General features: G+C 44.5%; 1 protein-coding gene across 3 annotated transcripts in view; it reads right to left on the bottom strand.

Moving 5' to 3' along the window:
* CSNK1A1 (casein kinase 1 alpha 1) overlaps positions 1-15880 on the bottom strand; it is a gene marked incomplete at its 3' end in the record, with an annotated part of 35619 nt that extends 19739 nt beyond the window's left edge. For all 3 annotated transcript variants that reach the window (XM_082489745.1, XM_082489746.1, XM_082489747.1), the window contains exons 1-3: positions 15320-15880; positions 14393-14499; positions 1768-1894 (exon numbers count right to left, since the gene is read on the bottom strand). In XM_082489745.1, the coding sequence (XP_082345871.1) occupies positions 1768-1894; positions 14393-14499; positions 15320-15442 (357 nt within the window). In that variant the 5' untranslated portion in view covers positions 15443-15880. The remainder of the gene's footprint in view (positions 1-1767; positions 1895-14392; positions 14500-15319) is intronic.
* Positions 15881-25453: the final 9573 nt, after the last annotated feature.

The following is a 25453-nucleotide window of genomic DNA, read 5'->3' as shown; positions in this document are numbered from 1 at the left end:
CAGTGAGAACACCACAATTCACTTAAAATTCATACTTTCATTGAAGGTTTTAGTGTTACCATCCTCTGCAACTTCAGTTTCTGTATTTGATTAATGAAAACAAAGGGGTTGGTTTGAGCTGTTCAAATAAATTTATCTTTCTTATATTTTAAAATCCCATGATCTCGGTCAGGAAGTGGCAGATTAAATATCTGAAACTATTTCCCAGACATTCAAGTTCATGTTCTAACTATAGCGTCCCATTAAAGAGCAATTTCTTTTTCTTACTTTGAACAAAGGTCTTCTGTATCTACCACAAGACAATTGTAAAGCTCATTCCCTCCCCCATCCCAGTTATTAATTCATCTGGTTATTCATTTATCATCATGCGTCACTTTTCCAGGTAACAGTTTTCACGGAGCAAGTAACAACTTGATTGTAGCCCATACTGTCATATCTAGGCTACCGTGATCCAGGAATAACAGTCAGCAATGATGATGTAGAGAAACTCTGGCACATCTGTATCATCATATACAGTCGTGTGATTTCCTGTGCGAGAGATCACTGCACAGGCATTGATGTGGTACAGCTTTCCAGATTCTAAAACACTCTTCACGCAGTCTTTAGCGAGTTGAATTGTTACAATACCATACCCTTGACAGCTGTTCTACCGAACTATGCCCTAAAAGCCAGTTCCATGCATCGATATCATACACCCCATCTATGTTTCCCAGATGACAACTAGTGTTTACTATCCAAAGAAATACTGCACAAAAACCATACAGATTCCCTGGAGATATTGTAACACCCAGGCTCTAGCTAACCGAGTAGAAAAATGGCTCTCTAAAGCAAGCATACCACTCACTTAAGGCAGCTGCAAATAGGGACAGCTGACCTTGTCTCCACACAAACACTGTGAGCTTCTTTGGCCGAGAGCCTGGGTTTCTACGAGCATCTGGCTATGTGACAACTTGACACTAACAATTACGTAATATTAGATGAAATTTAAGCTACCATTGAAAATTCAACTCAAGAAACCCTTACTGCCTTTCAAATAGCTGAAAACAGCACAATCAAGCTATTTATTAAATAGCAAGAAATAAATACGGCTGGCCATTTCAAATACTGTACTCTCATGATCAAGCTGAAAAATATCTCAATTGCCAGAAAAAGACTAAACAGATTGGTACTCCTGCTGCCTTAAGTAATGGACCTCAGTTTTAGAGGCCTTTATTGAGGTAGAGTGGCAACTCCACTAACAGCTTTAATGACTGTCTTTAAGCACCATAACAACCAAAATCCTATTTATTAGCTCATGGTCTGGTACTAGACATTACAGGTGGTTGTGAGTGCATAGTGACATTCAATAAGAACAGACCCATAGACTTGCACGTTGCCCACCTGTCACGACAGCTGGCCAACATGTAACAGGTTTCCATTGAATCAGATCAGCCATAACTAGAGATGGCTTCAGACCTTCCAACACCACCCCCATGGCTGATATTGGGAGTTAATCCACCCATATTAATCTCAACACTTTAAGAAAGTTGTACTTGTTAGATTTGCAGCGTGAAGGAGTAGGTATCTGTGCTGTCCTCCCACTACAGGCCTACATTAATTTTGCATGCCACAGCACACAGAAGCCACCATTACTTCGTTCCTATATAGGTCAAGTGTTCACTTGGCTATATACAACACCGCATAACACATTATTTAACCCACTTAGAGAACCACGTTGCACAAAATACTTTAGGGTTTTAACTTCATCACAGTAAGATTTGTACGTACCTGGTCTGCTAACATAAGTACTGTTTTCATCGTAAACCTGCGAGAACAGAAGTTGAAGAGGTCTTCGAGGCTGGGACCAAGAAGATCCATAACTAGAACATTGTAGTCCTTTTCTTGACCATACCACCTGCAACAAAGGAAATTACTCAGCATTAGCAAGAATCCTAATGCAGCCCAGGATACCATTAGCCCTCTTGGCTGCCAGGGCACGCTGCTGGCTGATGTTCAATTTGCAAGCTAACTGAAAACCAGGTCTAGTAGCATCTTATTTTTCCTGGAAACAGAGTCTGAGGACAGAACAGAATACACAAGTTGGCAAGTGTGCATGCACACAAATTTTCCCTTAAGAGTTAACACTACTATACTTCAGCAGCAGCTGAAGTACCAAACATCAAAATCAAAATGCAATCAAAGCAGAATCCATTAGACGTCAATACACTGAGATGCACGTACAAAGTCTGAACTGAAACTCATCTGCAGGACACCTTACACTCCTATCATTATTTCCTGTGTTATTTAACTTCACAGAAACATCTTTAAATGCTTTAGGTTTTGTTTTCAGCTACGACTTCTGTGCACAAGACCAAAGCAGCTCATGCAGTTAACTCGCATACTACCTCTTCATTCATTCATCCAGATTTAACAAGTGACAGTCAAATTCTACTGTCCTATTAAACAGAAGATAAAGGCTTTTTACCAGGTTTTCAACATTTTAAAGTAAAAAACACTCAAGTGTCATAAAAGCAAAAATACAGATGCAGCAATATATCAATTGCTACATAACCACCCTTTAGTGTCTGATATGTCAGGCTGAGGCAAAAAATTAAATGTTACCGGTGCTGTGAGGACAAGCAGAAAGCCTCACGTGCATATTTTTCATTCCGATCCGTGTCTAGCATTCTATCATAGTATTGCTTTATGTTATCGACAACTGTATTTCACCACCGAAGCTGCCTGAGCAGACCTGGAGTCACCCCTTTCACTTTTGCAAATCTCAGCTGTGAATTTCTGTACTTTAAATGGGCACAGAAAGACAGAACCCGAATATTCTTCTCCACAGTCTTTCTGCACATTTCACATACCTCTCACTTAAGTGTAGGTATGTGTGAAAAACTGTTTATGAAGCTATGCTGAGTACTAGTACATCACTGTAAAGACTCAACACCTTGTGAATCAGAAAGCTACATTCCACCTTTGCTAGGAACCTAGTCCTTATGACACGGACCTAGTACCAGCAGTCAATGGATAAGGGACTGACCAGCTCTCTCCTGGAGGAGTCCTGAAGTTTCCAACAGTGGTGCAGGCAAGATACACCAAGAATATACTCCATAATTAAGATTATGAAGAAAAAAAATTAATCAAGATTCAGCTCAAACACAGTAGTAGTTGGGGCTTAAAGATCTGTATAGACATTTTATTTCCACTTTAGGCAATGACTCCAGGAGACTAATACATGTCTGGAAAACAGTTGCCACTGAAAGCTGACAAATTCCTTGGTACTTACAGGATTCCAAGCTTAGACAGGGTAGTAAAGTAAAATGTTTACAAAATCACAGAGAAAAGATTCTATATTTGGATTTGTTTCAGGAACTACTTGCCTGTACCTTTCCACTTTCAGGATTCTAGTAGAAGCCATGCACTTCATAATGCATTGTTATAAATTTGATAAAAGTTATATGAGCTGTGAAACATACTCATTGTTTTACAGGTCAGTCTAGGACCTTTATTCATTCCCTACGTGAAGGGGGGATGCAGAAAATATGTATTTTGAAAGCACTCATTCAACTAAAATGTCAACAAAACAGACTTCCTTTGACATGTTAATGATAATACCAATATCGTAAGCACTATTTATCCATTTTTTACTTCTAAAAATTCATTCACTGTACTATGATGTATGAAAAACCCCAAACTTACAAGTGACTCAACTAGAAAAGCATGCTGATGGTATTATTTAACAAAGTCTAATCTATGAAAAGGTTAATATTCACACTGCAACCTGATACTGAGCCATGAAACATACACATTCCAAAAAGAGTTGCCCAGCTAGGCCCTTTTAAGGAGTGGTCAGAAGCTAGTTTCAACTGCAAGAGCAACCAATAAAGAGTATTTTAAAAACACAATGCAGAGATGGAGAGTCAAAAGGAGATGCTGTTGAGAAACTACAAACCAGCTTCAGTTCAAGAATTACTGACTATGCCTGTAAAGCTACTCCTTGGTTTCTAAAAGTCACTTTATGCAAATGGTTGAGTAGTTTTGACAAGGCTCTATAAACAACTCCATAGGTCACAGTTGAAAACGAAACATTATGGTCATCTAGAGCAACCAAAACTGGACCAAATGACCTGCCCAGTTATTCTGTCATATGAAATTTAGGTTTGTTGTGAAAAAGTCTAAAGAATAATGAGATGAAACAAAGCATTCTAAGGAGTAAAACAAGATCTAGACAAAACATTATTTCTTCAAGCAATGTAAGTCCAATTCAGATGCTGAGTGTAACTGTGCAATACAGTAATGATTCAGTGCCCAAGAGACTGCAGTACAAGGGAAAAGGATCAAAGATTAGTCTTCAACTAAGAAAATTTAGTTACAGCATCACAGAAAAAGTGAAGCTGATGAAAAGGAAGCGTGCCCTGGGAGCAATGTTTCAGAAAGCATTTGGTTCCTCTATAGGGATATCTCTGCTTAGTAAGTGCAGTTATTCAGGTTGATTGCACAACCTCCATTTGGCCTACTTCTCCATATGCACAAGAAAATTTTAATCTCCTGACCATTTTGCACTAGTGGAAAGAAGAATCACCTCTGCAAGACAAATAAATAAGATGGGACTCCTTAACATTTAATTTTTATGTTTACCTGCCTGTAATTCCTCACAGAAAACTGCCACATCTATTCATTTCACTACTGACAACTAAAACTTCTGCTAGGATATTGGAGTAACTTGTTCTTTATTTACTTTGCTAACACTGCAAGTAAGTTTTCATTTCCCTTGGAACATTTCCAGGGAAAATGGGATTAAGAAGTAAGGCTACATCATGTCCATTCAAAGTCTAGTAGCTGCTACTACTGGCAGCTCTGAGTAAAAAATGTTAGAAGTCTTGGCTCTTCTTAGGAAACCTTGGATATTATGATACATAAGAGCTTGGCAAGTACTCCTTACTCCCATATTTGCATAATCAATGTGAAGATGGCATATAAGCACACATTTTGGATGAGCACAAATTCAGAGCACTTTAGCCAAGTAGTGTTAAAACCTGTATGCCAAAGTGCAAAACAATATGGCAACAAACTGAGCACAATTCTTAAAAAAAAAAAAAAAAAGCTACCATCTCAAAGAGAAATCTTCAGAAGTTCTAATACTGCATCAGCAATGAAACTTGGGAGTGAACTACTAATACGAAGGAATGATCCATACAGAGCCTTCGGCAACTCTTAAAGGTCCATTCCAACCTAGACAAATCTATTATTCTAACTAGGAGATGACATTAGTATCTCAGAACACAAGTGACCTACATGTCTGTTAGAGCTCTATGGCATTTTTTTTTCCTAAGCACACCTGGAAGTACACTGTCTCATACATACTGTCTCATGTTGATAAAACAACAGCAGCAATGCATTTTAAGCAGGGAAAGTTTTGGAGGGGAGTGAAAAGTCGAGCAAGAGATTTCACTACTTGACACTTCACTTTGAGTGGATAATGACTCTGCATATGGTTACATAAAACGTATTATTTCAAAAGAAAAATTAAGTTACTAGACTAGAAAAACTCATTGTTTCTCTAATTCAATCCCACAGTTGCTGTATGTCACATTGGGACATATTTCCTAAATAGAGACTTTTGATTCTGTAGCACAGGTTCATTTACACCTACTTATGCCAAAAAAAACACACCCCACACAAAGTATGGAATATTACCAGCTTTCCTGAAGAACAGCAGTAGATGGCTCTTATTGAACACTACACAAAACATTAACAGGACAATATTATATGAATTATATATTTTATCCTGGAATAGGCAGCCAAACACTAACATCTGATACAGCTGTTAAGAGCCCTAATCCATACGCAAGCTCTAAGGCGTGCCCAAGCTCACGCATGCATGAAAATGCTTTGTCACTCTCCCTTGCCTCATCTGGTTAAAGCTACAGATCAAATTGCTACAGATCAGTTAGAATACAGAAAATATCCTTTATGACGCTTTCTGTCAAAGCATGGTTAAAGATTGAACAGTGACCTTAATTTGACTTCAGTGACTTGTCTAATTTGAAAGACCAAGACTCACCACATCAGCAGGTTTCCAAATCGTGGTTTAGCAGCCTGATATTTTGCTCCAGTACACACACAGAGCTGAAATTTTGTAACATCTTTGATTTCAATATTTGTAGCTCTATGCTGAACAACTAGATCACATGACACAGTAGTTTGAAAGTATTCAGTTTCCAAATCCCATACAGTAAAGCGGGTATGATGCCAGATCACATGACAAGGAATGTTTACTTGAACTCATGTGGGGTGTTTTTTTTAATTCCCTTGACTAACCTTGAGACAAGCAAGTGAAGTGCTGATGCGCATCTAGCACTTCGTAACAAGTACTGTTGTCAGGTTTTCCCAAACTTAAAATCCTTTTCTGTTTTCAGAGCTGCATCTTTCAAAAATTGTGAGGTCTATTTCAGCAACTGCATATTTCATAAATAATGTCAATGACAAAAAAAATGTTTGAGCAAATGTTTCTTAATAGCTTGTTTTGTTTGTTTTAACTGAGAACATTTCATTTACTTGTTGTAATATTCTCTTCACATCTAGTGTACCTTCCTTTGAAACGGTCAAATTGAAGAAAGTCAACTAACTAGCAAAGAGAAACAGGTGGGGCTAACAGAATTCAGACACAGGCCATCAAATTATATGCCCAGTTTCAGACTAGAGTACCACTTATACTATTTTAGTAGACAACCAGAAGTTTCATCCATTACTTTGGCACTTGTGATTACAACCAAGGTTAACAAAACCCGCACGATTATCAAAGCTGTGTGAGCTGGTCATGTGATGAATAAAGGAAAAGAGTTTAGAAGATTCACAAAAAAAATCAAATTCAGATCAAGATGAACTAAATTACTGTATAACTGTACAGTTGTGAACCACTGGTAAAGAGAAACTCCAAATCCCATGCATTCTGAAACCATGAAGGCAGTAAAGGCACTGTCAGCATAACAGGCTGTCATTTTGTCTACAGCTTATTATATACAAAACTAGAACATCACCTCAGTGTCACAAGAAAGTTTTCCTACTACCACAGCAACAAGACTATTTTGTTCCAGCTTAATAAAAGCTTTCCTCAATCAACACCTGCTTTGCCAGGTAACCTATCCTCCACTAAAGGCTTCTGTCAATTCAATCCCTGACTGCCAGTGGAGGCTGTGGCAACCTGAGATTACAAACAGAACTGCAGAAGGTCATGCTTTTGTGAGACAAAAAGTATCTCCTGGTGGCTCACAGCAAGGAAGTACAATGCTTCTGTGACAAGACTTGAATAGTTAAACTCAAACCTTCAGACTTCCAGAAACCTTTGTAGTCACATAAAAAAAAAAAAAAAACCAATTTGGACGACTTTGACATTACATAAACTTTTGCCACTTTCATAATTAATAGTATTTGACCCTATGATTATTCTGTCTAGTCCTATGCAATCAGTTTCCCAGCACTTGGGCTTTCAAACTCCAAGTAGAAGAGTTCACATGACAAAAATGGAGATTGTCAGAAGTAGTGTGGATTAAAAAAAAAAGCTATTAAAACAGAAAATGCATAGTGAACAAGCAACCTGAAGAGAACTTACTACTGGAATTACCTGCGATCACCTTATTAGGAAGTTTGACAAGTCAGGAGGCACATGTGGGTGAATATGCAAGTCTGGAAGGCCTCATGAACACAAAGGTTTCAGACATCCTACAGAAAAACCAAATGGCACTGAACTATGAACACTCTGGAACTGTATTCCATTTCTGAAAGCACTAAGTCATTTATACAAAAGTCTCTGAACTACGCATTAGTCAGATGATGTGACTAAAGAGCAAACACAGACCTCCCTATAATCATATAGCTCTAATATCAGGCATCGCTGAAAAATAATAAGTAATCCTAACCAGTAAAAGTACAGGTATTCTACACAGAAACTGTGAAGCAATCGGTATCACTGCTTAAGGCACTGACGTGCAATCCCTGTCACCAACATTCAGAAGAGGAAACCCAAATCAGAACAGGGGCAGAAAAGAGACTTCAAGAAAGATGGGAAGGTGGTGACCCCTGTAATCATGTATTAAAACAGCTCAGCAAGGGAGTTATACAACTATTCTTTATAGACAGGAGGACTGTAATAGGGAGAAGGTTATTAATAAAAAAGAAAAAATCAGGGAAGAATAAATGGGAGCTGACCGCATATGGGTAAAAGCATTTATCTTTAGGCACAGAAATACGATCGCTCGCTTTCTCCCTGACAGAATCATGAGCACTGCTATGCTAGCCTAGAAAGTTTTAACATTGCACCTGACTGATTCACAGAAAGAATAGCATGTTGTCCAAAACAGGTGCTGGATTTGGACCAAAGTGATCCCGTCTAGTCCCATGTTCTAGACTTCTCAGGACAGACATCTCCTGACAAATAACGATGTTTCAGACAATTTTGGGAATTATATTCTGCCTGTAAAATATACTAATTTGAGTCTTAACAGATACTTAAGCAACACACCTAAGAAAGGTAATCTATCATCGTAAGATTTGTGTCTAAAATGCCACATATTTTATATTTCCAGCTTATCTCCCCTGAAGCTGGAAAAGCAATTCTTAACTGTTAGCCAGCTAGGAGTAATATAAATGAACTTAACATAACATGGCATGACTGAAATACTGAAGTGGAATATTTAGCAGATGTCATTTAACATTAGTTGCCATGGTGAGCACGAATTAGGCCACCCAAGGACTAAATAAAGAAACAGCAATGAACACCCTACGCTATGAAGTTAGACTCTATAAATAAAATTCTGTATCATTTTTTGTACAGTTATGAGAGAAATATGAATACACGATGTATGTCAGTGCAACTCATCTCCTAAGCAATAGGTACAATAGTTGCACACATACTTCCATGTAGCTGACTTGCTGTTTTGCTAGCTGTTTAATGAGGCATATTAACACCTGGCAACGTAAGTCAAGTTTTTTTCCATAAAAGTCAGAAGGCAAGCCAGTAATAGGCAGTAGGTACAAGAAATATTGCTGAGGAAAAGAGTGTTTCAGTAGCACCTCTCCTGGTCACCTGTTCCAAGTAAGAGGAAGACTGAACTGAAACCACATACTTTTGTAGCTGTTTCTGCAGAGACTGAGCTAAAGCAAGGAGAAAGAAAGGAAAACACAAAATCATAGGGACAGCTTCCTTTGTTTTCAAACTGTGGTCTTTCTTGGATGCTTCTAAGGAGTTCAAACACCAATTAACACAGAAGTTTAGATTGTTATAAAACATAAAATAGATTTTGTTTAGAGACGTTCATTCTCTCTGTAGAAAAATTTTAGATATTAACTTAAGAGACTAGCTTTCAATTTTACTTTGAGCTACCAGAACAAGAGGCTTCCTCTTACCTACTAGAGTGGTTCTGCCCTTCAGCATCCAGCCTTAATAACAGAAGATTAATTCATATAAGGCTCTGTTGCTAGAACCTTCCTCCTCATTACTCACAAACCTAGATGAAAGTATCAGCCTTACCAATGAAAAGAGAGAAAACTTTTCAGACATTAACTGACTACCAGTTTTGGGGTTGTTTTTTTTTTTTTTTTTGTTGTTGTTGGGGGAAGTATTGGGAGGATGCTTTTTGTTTGTGGGTTTGTTGGGTAGTTTTCTGGTGGTGTGGTTTTTTTTTTTTAATGTTGCAGGAAGTTATTAGGAAACACCTTCATTCTGAACTGTTTTGAGAGGTGCAATTACAGATTTTTAAGCACTGCTCAAAGAGATCAAAATTTGAAGTGCTCAAGGAAAAAAGTTGTGAGAACCACCCTAAAATTACCAAACTTGACTACATTTTTCCATTACATGTGTTATTTAGTGAAGATTAATACAAGCAGAGCCTGTTATTAACATATTAGCCAACAACATGGCAGTAAGAGAACAGAAGAACAAAACTGTAGATGCTTTTATAGATTTTTTTTTTCCAGAACTCTTAAAATATGCTTCACTATTTAGAAGATTGCGCAGTGATGCATGGGTGGCAATACTGCATTTCTCAACATCAAAATATTTTGCAAGAACCTACTGCATTGAAAAGTTCAGAAATGTAAGGATTTATTTGCTCGGTTTGCAAGTGTTGCAAAAAAAATGCTAAGTCAGTAGCTTTTGGTTTTTAAACTCACAAATGACTAAACTTAAATATCACCTTGATCAGTCTCACATGCTGTACAGTATCTCTTTGGCCTTGCTCACAGAACAATACACACAGTATGTGTATCACATTCACTAGGCTCTCTTCTGCTCCTAAGTGCAACACTTCTAATACATCACCAATAGCCCTGCTGGTTCCAGCACAGCTGTTTTACACTTGAAATTAATGGTAATACAAACAAGTTATCCCATGATATTGTCAGGAGAAAAATACAAAGCCAACTTTTCTTTCAAAAGTACATCTGAAAGTATCTAAAGGTAGTCTGGAAGTATCTAAAGGTAATATTCATAAAGAATAAGAACAATAGTTGATAAACGCCATAAATGGCAAAAATCAAGAGTGGCAGACACAGATAATTCAAAAACAATTGGTTTTGTCAATAGCACTTTAACAGACTCACACTATGAAAAAATCAAATATATTTAGCTGCATTCCTCCAAACCAGAATTAGAGAATTTGGGGATAAAGGTAGATAGTCCAAACTAACAGGATCAGTGCCCAGTTAACAAGATTACAGCTAAAAATGCTTTGCCACTGAAAAAGAGAGGAAAAAAGAAAAAGACAGCTGATGGATGAGAACAATGAGAATAAGCCCAGCAGAATACTGCAGACTTTGCATTGTGTCCTAAAGGCAGATCAGATTGTTAGAATGTTAAGCTTGGTTGAAGAGCCTTTTGTGAAAAATGAAGGTAGTAATTGACAAAAATTCGTGCATCAAGAACATACCACAGCTTAAAAATCTGTAGAGCATTTATATAAGGTTTTGTGAAAGTCCAGAGACAAATTCAGAAACTTTGCTACTCTTCCAGGAAACAACAATGAGCAGCAAAGATCTGCAAGTCTAAAAGGGTTTAGAAAATTTAGAGAATAAAGACATTCTAATCTCAATTTTTGCTAGCTCATGTGCAAATGTGTTCTATTACAGTGGGAGGACCAAGGGCCCTTATTCACCCTCCACTAGTAGTGAAGGCTCACAACTGATCCCACAGAAGCAATATCAAAAAACTTTTAACTCCAAAACCGACACTTTGCTCATTAGCTTTCTTGCAATCAGCCATAAAGACCACCAAATCAACCTTACAGGCTATAAAAAAAAAAATACTTGGCTCTAGATAATTTAAGTGACACTCCATATATGCTATCTTATCATTACTAAATTTGCAATCACATCTAAAGGGCCGAATTCAGTCTTAAGAACAGGTGCCCAAAACGAATGAGCAATCCATATTACTCACCTATCACTTGTGAGTCAAGAGAACCACAGTATACCACTCTAGTAAGGAAAAGCCACATAACACAACTTCTACTAAGTTGATCTTGGCCACTGCATTACTGAAGTGGATGAAAAGTAGAGAACAAGTCCCTCATTTTTAAATGAGGAATGCAAGATCATGTGCCTGTTTCCCAGATGTGTAGCACTGAGATAAAAATGCTGCTGTGCCCAGCTTATACAGCATGGCAATGGGAAAAGCTCAGAACAATTCTTTAATTTTCTATCAAATGCTCTGTTTATATTGTTGTTGCTTAAAGGTGTCACATTACAGAAATTTTAACAAACGTATTGAAAGATTTTCATTCAACTTTATTCATCTTTCTAAATGTACTGAGCCAAGAACAGCTTATTCCAACTTGAAACCATACCATTATAAAACAATGGAACGTGTATCATCAATTACACATGCAAAGTGACCTAAGTACAAAGTCATACATTCTCCCAGCTTAGCTGCTGCCAAAAACGTGTGTCAGAAAAACTTGAATTGTCTGAAACAATATGCACAGTAATTTCACTTTGGTCTTAGTCTTCGTAATCACCTATTCAAAGACATATCCTTGTTAAGCACCTCAGAGATATATCTCATTTGGTAGGTCAAGTCCTCCCCCTTAGATTCAGAGTACCATGGGTTTTACTTCTACTAAACGCACCATGTTTTAACATTTGTCCCAAGAACTGTACCGGGTATCCTGCTCAGCTTCCTCAAAGAAGATTAAAAAAACATAAAAACACTACTTTAGATTTCTTCAAGCTTCATCAGACGTCATACAGCAACAAGACAACTAGTAACAGAAGCTTAGTCAAAGAACCTGTCAAGCAACATCTGGTGCATACAAACAGATTTAAAATTAATGCTGGTTCTGAATACAAAAAAGCTATTTCCAACAAATTTTCTGAAATACTGTAAAGATTAACACTGTGAGAACCTGAAAGTGAAAAACTTTAGGATTCACTGACACTATCAAATAGATCACACACCTTTAGCACAATGGGTCTATGAAATCAATTTGAGTTGTTTTGAATATTGCCTCAGTTGTCCATTCTTAGTCAGGTTCTTGTAATCTTGTATTACTTTAGGGGTGGAGGGAGAAGGAAGAACTGCGTGTTAAACAAAGGTGGTAGTTCCCCTGTGGTGGTGAGACTTCTAAACCAGAGTCACTGGTTATACAGAAAACAAAGTCAGATACAACAAAGTCAAATACAGAGGAAAAAACTTAAAGATGACTGCTGTAATTGAAGCTAGAAGCAAGTTTCTCAACATGTTAAGTCTACTTCCAGTATTTCAGCTTTAAATAAAATGCTCTCACGGGGCATTTTAACCAAATCCAAGAATTTAAATAGTAGTTCACTTCTATTACATGGAAAAGTTGAAAAATTTGCAGTTTAGGCTTCGTTATAGCACCAAACGTTCAATTACTTAAAAAAAATTAGTTTAAGAATGCCTGCTTTTCCAGTTTTGTGATGGAACACCTGATATCCGCTTGCTTTGGCTGTTTTCCCAGTTATCCTTGTTTTAGCACGTAACTATACTGTGATAGCTTTCCAAAATGCAATTTCTGTTCTTTTGGTTGTGAAATAAAGGCACCCATTTGACAAAAAAAAAAAAAAAGGAAGCTATAGTCTGAAGCAAAAGCTAAATGTGTTTTCACCTAAGCAACTCTGTTTAAACTGCAAGGATTCTGTTTAATTCAGGTATGTTTATTCTATTCCTGCAAAAGGTTGTAGTGAGTGAGGACAGATGGTCAAGACAATCGTTGCCTCTGCTATATAGCTCCAGCTTACATTCAGGACTAGAGCCAGTTGTGTTTGGAGGGGGGCAAGAGGGAGGCAGACATGTTTTAGGTTTTGTTAAAACTAATACATCATCTAGAGTATGTCATCATTATGACCTTGCAATAGACCCTACAGGCCACTATTGATATAAAAACAAACACAGCAAAGTCAGGGAAGGGTTAACAGATTAAATAGAATCCACAGTTTGACCTACAATCTAAATTAAAATCTTTTCTGCAGCTCAAGGAACAAAATTCCTTTATGCCATAGCGCAAACGTAAGAAATACTACCTTTAAAACCAATTATTAACAAAGTTTAATAAAAAGAACAACTTTTTGTACAAAGTCTTTCTGGAGAAAACTGAAGTTTCGTTTAATCTATTCTGATACATAAATTCAATAGCTGGGAACTAACCCAGTATAACACATCAATAATCAAGAGAAATAACTCCTCCTAGTCTGCCGCACTGATCTTCCAGATCAGGAAACTATTAAACACTATTGAAAGTTTCAGACAGCATATGAAACAAGGAAGCCGCATAACAAGCAATTGGGAGGGATTAATCTTGGCACTTTAACTGTACGGAAATCCTAGTGACGCATCTGTTGCGGGTAACAGAAAGGGGCTGCCATTTCATTCCTGGTTGAGGTTCTCTGCAGTCTCAAGCCTTGCAGCACATAACTATGAAAGGAAAAGATACATGCCTGAGCACGTCCCTTGTCCCAACACGAGAAGGGGGAGGGTTAATCACGTCCATCCGCCATTTTCTAAGCGGAGGAGGAAGACATGTTGGAACAAAAAAAAAAAAAAAAAAAAGCAACAAAAGAAAGCAGCCATTTCCAGTACCGGCTCCAAACTCTCAACCTCATCAAGAACACTGGCTCTCACCGAAACAGTCGCACACTTTGTTCTAATCACGACAACAATTTCTCACAGCTCAGGAGCTGCTGAAGATCTCACTTTCAGAGCACAGTATGTACAGATAAGAACAGACATCGGGCCAGTGGAGAGGATACCCAACTAGTTGTAAAGCTTGGAATGGAGCATTTTCCCCCCAACAGCCCAATCCCTCCCAGATAAATCTCTTTTTGACGGTTGTGTCCTGCCTTACGCTAACATTAAAGAAAAGTCACTGTACTGGCATACGTGAACGACTCCTACCGTATATGTGGGATGCCAACTCCTCCCTGCAGAATCTTGTATAGTTTGCTTTCATACAGCAGCTGGGGATGTCTAGCCTTCTGAGACTCCAACTTTACAGCAACTTCCTACAGTGAGAGGGAACAAGGAGTCAGAGCAGAGTGTCCACCAAGCATAGCCTTGCCGCTGAGGTTTAAGGGGCACAGCACTTCAATATCCCCCACACACCCCTGCTGCAAATGCTTTGTGGTATATATTTTTTTAAGCTCTTGGTGCTCAACGTCCTGCATTTTGTTGCATCTTCAAATAAAATCCATATCGTGACGATTTGTACATAAATATCCATTCCAGGACATGAAATTAAGCTGGAGATGTAAAGTCTTCAGATCCATGTGAGGAAGAACATACGTGGGTGTTTCTTCTTTACAGCTCATAGCCGTGAGGGGGAGGAAAAAAAAAAAGGCAAGAAAAAAAGAACTGAAGAAAACAGGGGATCTTCTTTGTTTCTATTACTGTTGATGAAAATGAGACACAGCATTCCCTAGCTAAGAGAAAGCGGAATAGATGACTGGTGGGAGAGGGACTTTGGCTGCTCTTAAAAGACAAAGTATGTTTCCCCACAATGGTGGTTTCCTCTCCCTAGCACTGCTGGGTGGGGGAGACCACGGCCGCATGGCTCTCCTGTGGGAAGGGGCAGTGCCACCCCCCCACCCCCCCCCGGCGATGAAGGCCCTCAGCGCCGGGGTAGGCACCTTCACCCTCCCGCCCCACGGAGAGTGGCTTAGCCAGCCAGCGAAACGGGGATGCCTAGTGCCTCGCTGGCGGCGACGCCGGGGGCAAGTGAGACAAAAAAAATCAGGCTTCAAGTCGGTCTCCGGTTCCCCCCGAGGTGTGTAAGGGACCGCGCCGACGGGCCCAAGGAGGTGAGGGAGTGCGAGCCGCCCTTACCTCCCCGTTGGTGATGTTGATCGCCAAATAGATGTCCCCGAAGGAGCCCGACCCGATCTTCCGCACCAGCTTGTATTTGCCTCCGACAATGAACTCGGCCTTGGAGCCGCTGCTACTCGCCATGGCGAGGGGCAGCTGAGGGGCCCTCCCGGCGCTGTGAGGCTCGGGGGGAGAAAGAGGGCTCTACCGCCGCCCCAGAGGAGGGGAAAGGGGCAGGGGAGGGAGAAGAGGGGAGGGGGGGGGGGAGGTGGCAGAACAAGGAAGGCTGGTCCCCGCTGCTCAGCTCCAGCCGGGCCCCTCCGGCGGGCGCCCCCCTCCGCGGCTCTGTCCCGCTCCCCGGCCGGGCGGCGCTCGGCTTTCGGCGCCCTCCAGAAAGACAAGAGGCGGCCACCGAAGTGCTGTGAGGGTAGGGAAGGGGAGAAGGGGAAGGGGAAGGGAAACGCGAAGCCCGCTGGCTCCGCCGGGTCCCGGCCGCCGCCGGTCCCTCACTCGGCTGCCGCCGCCATCTTGTCTCTCAATCGCTGCTATCGCGGACACAAAATGCCCCCAGCCTGCAGCCGCCGCTTCTTCACCGCGCGGGGCACGCTGGGAACGGGGCGGGGCGGCCGGCGCGCATGCGCGGGGGCAAGGCCGCCTTCTTCCCGCAGCGCGCGTGCGCGCGGGGCTGCGCGGGGCGGGGAGGGGCGGTAATACAGAGCGTACCGCCCGCCCTCATTGCCAATGACCGGCGTCGCTCCCCACCCACCCCGGCTCATCGGCTCGTCGCCGTCTGGCCCTGCGCATGCACACTCCTCGAACCCGAGCCGGGGCGGAAGAAGGAGAGACGCATACGTGCCCTCACCCGGTTCTTAAAGGGGCAGGCGTCCCAACCCCGCGCCTGGCGGGCCTCGGCTGGGCCTGTCCCGGTTGGGACTGCGAGCCAAGGGGGCTTCAAAGCTTCCAGTCTCCTCCTGAGTCTCACGGGTGTCTGCGCTGCCCCCGCGTCCCGCAGGCGGTGGGGAGCTGCTCGCTAGCCCGGGCAGCCGGACGTCTGCCCTGGCCGGCTGCGAGGTGGTGGTTGGGGTCAGAGGACAGGAGGTACAGGCAGGTGGGTCCCTGCCGTGACGCACACTTCACACCTCTGGTGTGGCGTTGTGGCCGGGCTGCTGGCACTGTTTCAAGGTTCTTATCAAAGCCCAGGCCCCAATCTGCGTGCCTGCTGATGGTCTGGTTTTGTTTATAAATGAATTGACAACAACCTGTCTCCTGTCGTCCTGTGGCCCTGCGGTCTCCACAGCCCGGCAGGTTGTGGGGCTCAGCTGAGGGCCTGCTGGCCCCTACCCAGCTCCTCTGTACACTTGACATCTGCTCCATTACCCGTCCCTGCTCGGGCTGCTGTGCCTGCTTTATCCCTCCAACCTTCAGCCTCGGCCTGCTCGGATTGCATAGCGTGGCACTGCAGATCCTGGACAGGCCTTGTGTTTCTGTTGGGCGTTTCTCAATCCAGGTGTGGATTCAGGAGGAGCCCATAATCATCATAGAGTTGTTTGGGTTGGAAGGGACCTTAAAGATCATCCAGTTCCAACCCCCCTGCCATGGGCAGGGATACCTCCCACCAGCCCAGGTTGCTCCAAGCTCCATCCAGCCTGGTCTTGAACACCTCCAGGGATGGGGCGTCCACAATTTCCCTGGGCAATCTGTTCCAGTGCCTCATCACTCTCACAGTGAAGAATTTCTCCCTAACATCTAATCTAAATCTACCCTCTTTCAGTTTAAAACCATTACCCCTCATCCTATCACTACAGCCCTTGATAAAAAGTCCCTACCCGTCTTTCCTGTAGCCCCCTTTAAGTACTGGAAAGCTGCTATAAGGTCTCCCTGGAGTCTTTTCTTCTTCAGACTCAACAACCCCAACTCTCTCAACCTGTCTTCATAGGAGAGGTGCTCCAGCCCTCTGACTGTCTTTGTGGCCTCCTCTGGACTCACTCCAACAGGTCCATGTCCTTCTTATTTTGGGGTCTCCAGAGTGGGACACAGTACTCCAAGTGGGGTCTCACGAGAGCAGAGCAGAGGGGCACAATCCCCTCCCTCACCCTGCTGGCCACGCTGCTTTTGATGCAACCCAGGATGTGGTTGGCTTTCTGGGCTGTGAGCGCACACTGTCGGCTCATGTTGAGCTTCTCATCAACCAACGCCCCCAAGTCCTTCTCCTCATGGCCACTCTCAATCCATTCTCTGCCCAGACTCTATTTGTGCTTGGGACTGCACCGACAATGTGGCCCTGTGGCCCTCTCACAAAGACCGTGCCACAGGCAGAGCCACCCGGCATGGCCACAGCTCTTGGCCCTGCAGCTCCCACCTTCACGTGGCCATTACACCCAGCTCGTTGCCTTCCCTGGATTGCTTTGACCCAGCAGCTCATGTTCCAGGAGCTGTTTCTTGCTGTCTGTCAAAACCAAGCTCTCCTCCATTGCCCCCTCGCTTGGCACTGTGAGATTTTCCTTTGCAGGAACACAAAACTGTGAATTCCCAGTGACTCATCATCACTCCCTGTCAGAGCAGCGTCTTCTGCTGTGCAAGCCTACATTTGGGAAATGATTCAGTCTGCAGGAGAAAGAAAGATCCTACAGTAATGTAGCTCATATATGTAGAAGGAAAGACTACTCAGGGTGTCTACTTTTAAGGAGGGCAGTCAGAGAAAGTGCTTTCCAGCTTGCCTGGTGCACCCAAAGCCATAAGAATAATCAAAAGTTTGATTTTAAGACAAGTCTATGCACAGATTTTTTGTAACAGTTAACTATTACTTTGGAGAAAAGTGGGATTAAGAGATCCAGGTTAGGACACTGATGTATCAGTGGGAAGCTGTTCATGTACAGGTAGAGGAGTCCTCTTTAATAGAACAGCATCCGCATGGTGATAGAGGCTTTTATTGCACTCAGCATGTTGCTTTCTAGCTTGGTAAAGGCACTGTGGTACAAACACTTTCTGCACAAGTGCAAAAAAGCCCTGGCTGGTGTCCATCTGGCTGTTGTTAGGCAGCGAGGGAAGTTGGTGATTTGCCTGTGTTTCTTCCTGTGGTGGACTCAGTCAGCTCCACAGTGAGAGACCAGGAAGAATGGAGAGGGAAGATTAGCAGCCGGCAATGCCCTGGACTGCAAATATCAGCTCCGAGTTCCCTTTGCGTTTCAGGGAGCTTAAATCCGACGTTTTACTACAGGTGTCACCGCATCTCTAGTAAAAATAAAATGCAAAGGATTCCAAATCAGCCCGGACTGTGCCAGATGCACTCGAATGAAAACGATGCTCTGAAAGCAAGCTAGCCTCCAACTCATTCCCACCTCGGTTCTGACAAGAAGCATTTGTGCAAGCAAGAATATCTGCACCCTTGTCACTCAAAAGCAATGTGGGTCTTGTGCGGAGGAGCTCAGATACATCGCACACTAGTTAAGGAGGCTGGAGTTTTGAGGGCAAATGAGGTATCTTTAAACATCACACTCACTTCCAAATGCAGAGCCCCTGTGTCCTCAGTTGCCCTCACATTGCTGTTAATGGTGATTTGCAGATGGCTTAGGACTGATGTGCACTTAGCAGCCGTTGGGGTTTGGTTGTTTTTAATGGTTGCTCTGGATTTGAGCAGTTTGGAAGCATTTGGCTTGAGTCACGTATCCTTGGAGGAGCTGGAAAAACAGGTCTGCAGCTCCTGGCCGGTAAATAGACCACGCATGGGTATGCAGGAGAGCAGGATCTCCTGGGCTATGCAATGCTGCCACCTCCTGCCTGCCGGGGGACATCTCTGTGTCCAGGGGACACTACCGGTCGCTGGGGCTAGGGGACATCCCACAAGACAGGGACTGGTCCAACCAAGCCCTGGGCAAACGCACCCAGGCACACATCTTCCCCCAAAGGTCTGCAGTCTAGTTGTATGTTGTGCAAAAATGACCAACAATCAGCATTTGGTATTTCTTTGTCTTGGTCATTTGTAACATGCATTCACTAATGGGTCCTGCAGCAGGGATGGGAATGGGGGAATTCAAAGAAGGATCAGTCCAGGCAAGGTGGGAAGGGCTGCAGGACAGACTGGAGGATAACAGATAAATGGCAGAAGTCAGCCAGCATAAACCGGGCTAAAACCAGGACACAGAAGAAATGGAAGACCTACCAGCACAGCTGCGGCTCCATCACCCCTGGCCAGGAGCAGTGAGGATACCTGTGAACACCCTCCTGCACTGGGACCAGGATTGTGGGAAACACCTCCATTCCGTCTCCAGCTCTGGCAGCTCCAGCATCCTGATGTTTATCAGACAGGCGAAGGAAGAGCTCGAAAGCCCCATATGCCAGCATCCCACCACTTGCCACGCCAAGATGACCTCAGCCTGTTTCCTGTTTCCTCACTCCGGTGGTTGCAGACCACATCTATATGTGGACTGGGGACACCATGTTGGATCCTACCTTTCAGATTTACATCTCAGCCACGCCAGGGCTTTGCTTATGTCTCCACAGTAGCAAGGAGAGGTTGGTTTAGTTTTTGAGAAGAGGAAAGGTGCATGTCTGTTTCTGGGTAGGCAGAATTTAACACACTGAACGAACAGCACTATTCAGAGCATTAAGTTGGAGGAGACTCATAGCCTGATGGATCCTAGATGTCCAGAAGCTGATCAGATCTGGAGATAGGTCTCACCTGGTTTGTTGTCCCCTCCTGTGTCAGGACAAAGTCCACCTGTGCAAGACCTTTTGCTCTTTTTTTTTTATTTTGGTGCATGGATGTGTTCTGTCTTTGCGCTATGGTGCAGGAAAATTCCCCTCCTAGCCCCTTGTGGAAAGCCACATCCTATGGCACGGCATTTGGTGTTCGTCTCACTGAGCAGTGAAGATACTGACAGTCTGAAAACAGTCCTGGGCTTGTAAAAATCCTACCACGACCTCTGCCTTGTGATTTGTCCTGAGTCTTAAGGAAAGCACAGAAGTTGGTGAAGACAAACACGAACAATACCAAGGTCTGCACAAACATAAAACCCACAGAGACACAGATTGGATTTTGAATTGTATCAATTAAAAGCACTGAAAATGTATGCTGGGAGGGGAATTTTAGGCTGCGGTTCCACAGCAGCTGGCCTGATCTGACTCACTGGTGTTCATACAGTGTGGTCTCACTTCTGCATCCCTCTCCCCTCCTACTCACCCCGCTCCCAATGCCCAGCTCTAGCAGCTTGCTGGACCCTCTGTGGTTGGTTCAGCTCTCCAAGCCTACAAAAAATTGTCCGAATGGTTTCTTTTGGTGTTTTCTCTGAATTAATGTTCTACCAGACTAGTGACTTGAACAGCTCAAGGAGCTCCAGGGGACAGCACAAGGGTTGTCCCCTGTTGGCAATGACATTCTGTCAGCCAAAACACCAGACGGGAGTGGTCATATGGGAAAACTGAAGAAACATCCCTTGCTGCCTAGAAAGGCGCTCTGCAGACACACGGGAGAGAACACAAGAATCATTGAATTCACTGCTAACAGGGGAACACCAGCCTCAGCACCACCACCAAAGAGGATGGGGTGAACTGGACAGCTAAGAGCATCCACAAGCTATTCTTTAGCTCCTGTTCATTATTATTTTTCACATCTTTCAGGGACACAGAGACAATGAAAACAAGTTTATAGCTGCATCACTTGGTAAAGTGAAAGGAATAAATCCCCTCTCTTCTCTTTCCAGAAGATAGGCCAGAAGTCTTGCTGCGTGACCAAGCCTCCAGTGTGACTGGCCCTCCTTGATCCCAGCATCGCTTATCCTTTATTTATGCCTGCTTTGCAACTGAGCATCCCCAAACCCCTTAATTTGATCCCAGAAAAGGAGAGGAGTGTTTTCGGTGTAATACACCAGCTGTTTGATGCAGCACTGATGGAGCAGCATCCTCTTTGCGTGCTTGTGACTGTGTCAGCAAATATGTGCTGCTCTGAAGTTGGAGTAGGAGGAAACTGCTCATCCCCCTGGGCAGCAGCAATATCTCAGGCTCCTGTCTAAAGGCTCCTGGGGAGGGAGGAACAGTGAAAGGAAAAGGAACAGTAAGCAAAATCATGATTGAAAAAGTCAAAGGGTATGCGGTGCCTCTGCTCTGGAGCAGTCAGCTCACATTCAGGTCAAGTTATAATTTCAGAGCCTCTCTGGAGTGGAGCTGCCATCTCCCAGGGCTTTCCTCCTGCTGCTGCAGGTGAGACCTAGGAGCACCAGGGGTTCACATCCTGAGCGCTTCTGCAATATGGACCACAAAGGGCAAAGTTATATGACACAGCTGAGCTGAGCTGACAGATCCCATGCCATGCCCAGCAGCGGAGTCCTGCTCACTCCCGGCCAGCAGCTCCGGCAGTCTGGCCCCTCACCAGGCTGATGCACCTCCTAAGCTGGCAGGAGACGATTCCCTTGTTTAGCCAAGCTAGTTTTCCGACGGTTTAGGGAATAAAAGCGCCTCATGGCAAAGTCCAACAAAGCTGGAGCTGACACAAAGGAAAAAGAAGAGTGCGGTCAGCAGGAGCCCAAGATCTTCAGAAATAAAACTACTATCTTCTGTCTTTTGATTCCTCCCTCCAGCCACCTAGCATCAGTTCACCCTGTGAACTTTGTGTAGCCAAGAAAAAGCAAAGTCCCTATCTTCAACCCGAGGTCTAGTCTGCTCTCTGATGTGTTTATTGTCTCAGAGAGATGGAGAATCCAAGGCAGTTTTGCCCCCAATTTTCCCTGTAAGTGGGCAAAACCCAGGTGCAGATGAACAAGCTGAGACACCACCAATGGGTTTCACTGAGTCCCGGGCAGCCAAAGTCACCTCAGTATTTCTTTGCTCTTTGGCAGGAGGGGCAAGTGTGCTTCTGGAATGGCTGAGGGATTTGTGTCTTAAATTAGATCTGGGTTGCAGGTTGGTAGACACAGTGGGTTGCTTGTCTGGGGACACCCGTTCTGCTCTAGCATCTCCTCGCGCTCCCCCTGCCCACGCTGTTACACCAGCAGTGTGCCCTTCACGCAGGGGCGTTTGCCCTCCCTCCCGAGCCCCTGGGCTTCGGCTTTGCTCTGACCTTAGCTGACTCTCCATCCGGCTATTTTTAGCAGGGCTTACGGCATTTGGGAAAGAGGCTGGAGAGGAGCAGCCTGTGCCAGTAGGAACCGAACCAGGTCACGCTGGGACTCTACGTAAGGTAGCTCACCTTCAGACGGTCCTGTCTGTGTGCCCAAGGACACCTCATGGGGTGGCTTTGCCACCCATTTGGCCAAACCCTGCTCCCCCGCAGGTGCCTCTGGCAGAGCGGGGTGATGTGGGGCTCACCAGGGCACTGTGGTGGGGTGGGAGGGATCTGGTCTCTCCGCATTCCTTGGGCAATATCCTGCCTGACACCCACCCACTCCAAGGGCATCCACAGGCACCAAAGAGGTGCTGCTGGCCACCCCTGCCAGGGCCACTTGCCCCTGCCCTCCCGCTGCTCCCTCCCCTCTGCTGGCAGGGCCGGAGGGGGCTGCGGGGAGCCAGCCCAGGGAACTCATCCAGGTTGAAAAGAACTGTTTTTCCGGAGCAGTCTGACACCAGCTGAATTTGCCAGGCTGGCTCTCAGTGCAAAGCTTCAATGCCAGTGCTGGCACAAGGCAAGAGGCACGATTATTTTTGGCAAGGATGCCTGCTTTAAGTGTTTGCACATAACCCTCAGAAAGTCGTCATCCTTCCTAGTTCGGTGTTACAGCCAGCGCTGGTGTAAAGATATGAGCAGCTGTGCCATGTCGGACCCGGAGCCTGGGATTTCATTTTGGCACTGCTGCAGGAGAAGGGCAGCAGAGCCAGGCAAGGCTGGGGCGAACCTTCCCCACTTATGCCAAACCCTTATCTTTGACCACATTGTGCTTCCAGACAGACCCCATCATCCGCAGTCACGACAGTGTGGATGTAGCATCGTGCTTTGCTCGTCCTCCGGCAGGGAAAGGACGTGGGGAACCTTGGAGCTGGGGCACGGCTCCAGCCAGCTGGGCAGAGCCTGGAGCAGGGCTGGGACAGTGGGACAAATCTCATTCTTGCAGTGCTTGAACTGAACCGAAGGTATCTGGGTCTGGGGAGAAGGTGTCCGTGAACTAACAGTGCCATTTCCAAGCCTTGAAAGAAGTTAGATGGGGAATTCTGCAGTCTGGGATGTTCTTGGCTGTTTGGAGCGAGGGTTTTTTAAGTACTGCAGGAAAAGGGGGATTTTCAAGTAATTTTCATGATTCATAGGAAATGCCATTATTGCACAGTTGAAGCTCTACCAACAAACTTGTTCCCTGGAAGACTCTTTCCTGGGAAGTCTCTCTAGTGAACGTGTTAGTGCCAGCAGCAGTGTCTGCAGGCTGCTTGGATTGCCCCGGCTCTGCCGCAGAGCTTGGACTATCCACCCAGGCAAAAAGGTTCAGAGACATGAGATCCCTGAAAGTTTCTTTCTTGATGGAGGTCATATGGTTTCCTTTGGGATATCTTGCCTTAACTCTCTGAAAGGCCACGAGATTTCCAAAAGTATGGTTCCTTCCCTAATCCAGTGCCAAGAGGCTGTGCGTGTCCAGAAGTGTTTGCAGGTAGATGGAGGAACTGCAGCTCCTTTCCTTTGGCAGAATCGCTAGGGAAAATTTGCTGAACAGGGGTGAAGCTGGGGTCCAATCTTTCCGGTGATGTTAGACTTGAAATTGCTTCGGGTACTTCAGTGGATGCACTGGGAGGTGAGGCGAGAGACTCTGAAGAAGTCATGGGCCAAAAAAGATGTAAATGGCAGCACAGCTGATTGACTGCATGTCAAGTGCTATGGATAAGTCTTCAGCAGCAGTTTCTCCGGTGCTTTTGAATTAATTACCCTGCCAGTGCGGAGTACTGGTGTTTGGCATCCAAGGCACATTTCCTCTGTGAAACTGCTGAAATCAGTCAGGTTCAAATCACTGAGGTGAGTCTCATCTAACGCAAAATAATTCAGCTTGTGGATGACAGCTGATACACATGGGAGTAAATCTTCCCCCCAGGTATAATTTCCTGAACCAGTTTAGGGAACACGGATTTTTATACATGCCACGTGCTGTGGTTTAGGATGCCAGGGAGGATAAGAGGAACGAAAGCAGGTGGTGCAGAGTATCTGCTGCAGCAGCAGAGCAAGAGCCTGGAGAGAGGGATGTGGCCAGCTCGGTCCTATCTGCCAGCGCAGGCTTTGGCTGGGCTGGGTGGACACTGCTGCTCTCCGGTGGCAGAAGCCAGCTCAGCATAGTCCGTCCCAGAGGGCAGGCCATCACTCTCTTCTTGGGGTGCTCTGGAACTCTTTATTCATTGTGGGAGAAATGATACGGAGCAGTGAGCAGAGGCGGTGTCCCCCTGTGTCCCAGGTCCCCCCCCGCAGCAGGGATGCTCCCTCTGCCTCCCACCTCCTGAATCTTAAAACGCTTAGAGGCTGCCTCTGGATGAGGATCAGCACTCGAGCAGATTGCAGATGAGAGACCCAATCAAGGGCTGCTGACTCTGGTGATTTTATCACCAAGAGCACATCATGCGGTGGCTTTTATCAGCACCTCCTCGGGGGTCATGGCGTTAGCCCTGTGGAGTCAGGGCATTACAGTTCATTCCATTTTTTTTTTTTTTTAAAGCAAGTTGCTTCCTCCCAAGATGGGAAAGAAAAACATGTTTGAGAACACCCCAGAGAGCCTGGGGAGGGCAGTGCAGTGGAAAGGAGCCCCATCCCTCCAGGGGCTCGTTTGTAAATGTCTCTGTCTCTGTCGTTCTTAAACATGATGTTCCCTAGGCCACCCTCCTCGTTTCTACATCCTGGAGGAGATTCGCAGGATACTAGCTCTGAGAGATGCTGAGTGCCGGCCAGTCTCCTGGATGCCATGCACAGGGGCATGGCACTGGGATGCTACTGGGCAAAGTATCGCAGGACTTGGACTCAGGCTGGAGCACCTGACTCCAGCCATATTGTGGCTGGAAACCTGGGGTTCCAGCCCCTTCATGAGGGTGTCCTCCCAAGGGTAGGATCCACTTGTGTCATGTCCTTCCAACAGTCACCTGCAGGCCTGAACATCTTCTCTACTCTCTACTACAGCTTTTCATGTCATTCAAAAGCTGATTCTTGTTGAGATAAAAAAAGAAAAATAATGGGCTGAGAGTTGCTGTTTGATTATGCCTGAATTT

The sequence above is a fragment of the Vanellus vanellus genome, assembly GCF_965231255.1.
Source record: "Vanellus vanellus genome assembly, chromosome: 13".
NCBI classification, from domain to species: domain Eukaryota; kingdom Metazoa; phylum Chordata; class Aves; order Charadriiformes; family Charadriidae; genus Vanellus; species Vanellus vanellus.
Note: the sequence above shows the minus strand (reverse complement) of the source record. Positions and strands in the feature narration are given on the sequence as shown.